General features: G+C 50.1%; 1 protein-coding gene across 1 annotated transcript in view; it reads right to left on the reverse strand.

Moving 5' to 3' along the window:
- Positions 1-1197, reverse strand: part of CHRNB1 (cholinergic receptor nicotinic beta 1 subunit) — a 23471-nt gene that overhangs the window by 2309 nt on the left and 19965 nt on the right. Inside the window, exon 8 of the mRNA XM_017531622.2 lies at positions 918-1141. Coding sequence (XP_017387111.1) covers positions 918-1141 — 224 coding nt within the window. The remainder of the gene's footprint in view (positions 1-917; positions 1142-1197) is intronic.

Below are 1197 nucleotides of genomic sequence, written 5' to 3' on the forward strand. Positions count from 1 at the left end.
GGGCACCGTGGCTCATGCCTGTAATCCCAACATTTTGGGAAGGCAAAGTGGGCGGATCTCAAAGTCAGGAGTTTGAGACCAGCCTGGCCCAACATGGTGAAACCCCGCCTCTACTAAAAATACAAAAATTAGCCGGGCGCGGTGGCACACGCCTGTAATCCCAGCTACTCAGGAGGCTGAGGCAGAAGAATCACTTAAACCCAGAAGGGGAAGGATGGAGTGAGCCAAGATGGCGCCACTGCACACCAGCCTGGGTAACGGAGTGAGACTCCGTCTCAAAAGAAAAAAAGCCGGGCATGGTGGCTCACACCTGTAATTTCAGCACTTTGGGAAGCTTAGGCAGGCGGATCACCTGAGGTCAGGAGTTCAAGACCAGCCTGGCTAACGTGGTGAAACTGTTTCTACTAAAAATACAAAAAATTAGCCAGGCATGGTGGCACACACCTGTAGACCCAGCTACTCAGGAGGCTGAGGCAGGAGAATCACCTGAACCTGGGAGACAGACGTTCAGTGAGCCAAGATTGCGTCATTGCACTCCAGCCCGGGCAAGAGCGAAACTCTGTCTCAAAAAAAAAACTCAAAAATCATACAAACGCTGCTCAGGAAAAAACAACAACAGGTTCTTTAGTGGGTTGGGACGTATCCCATCTGGAAAGAGAGGGCTTCTCCCTCTTTGGAAGGCTTCCAATCTGATAGTAGCTAACCATAAGAATATTATATTTCCCTGGGACCTGAGATGAGCAGTATTGATGAAGAGAGTATAGCATCTATGAAATTATAATGATGGGGGGCCAGCTTAACTGTGCAACATTTCAACATCCAGCAGGTTTGGGCACGTCAACACTCTATCCCGTAGCAATGCTCTCCCTATGGTCTGTAAAAGGAAGGCTGGGGTTGGAGGAGGAGATCTTTCTTACCTGACGGACCCAAAGGGGCATTTGGTGGGTGTGGGGTGAGCGATGATGCAGATTGAGAACCACGACACTAAGGATGACTGAGAAGGTGACGAGGACCATGGTAAACATGAGGTACTTGATAATAATGGGCACCGAGAGGGAGGTCTCAGGTACTTTGTCAGCCAGCAGCAGCAGGAACACAGTAAGGGTCAGCAGGGCAAAGATTGAGAGTCCCATCTTCTCTCCTTTGAGGGCAGAGGGGAAGAGAGAAGGATTAGGATTTGCCCAAAAAGGGCCGGGC

This window comes from Cebus imitator, unplaced genomic scaffold (genome assembly GCF_001604975.1).
Source record: "Cebus imitator isolate Cc_AM_T3 unplaced genomic scaffold, Cebus_imitator-1.0 Scaffold72, whole genome shotgun sequence".
Taxonomy (NCBI): Eukaryota; Metazoa; Chordata; class Mammalia; order Primates; family Cebidae; genus Cebus; species Cebus imitator.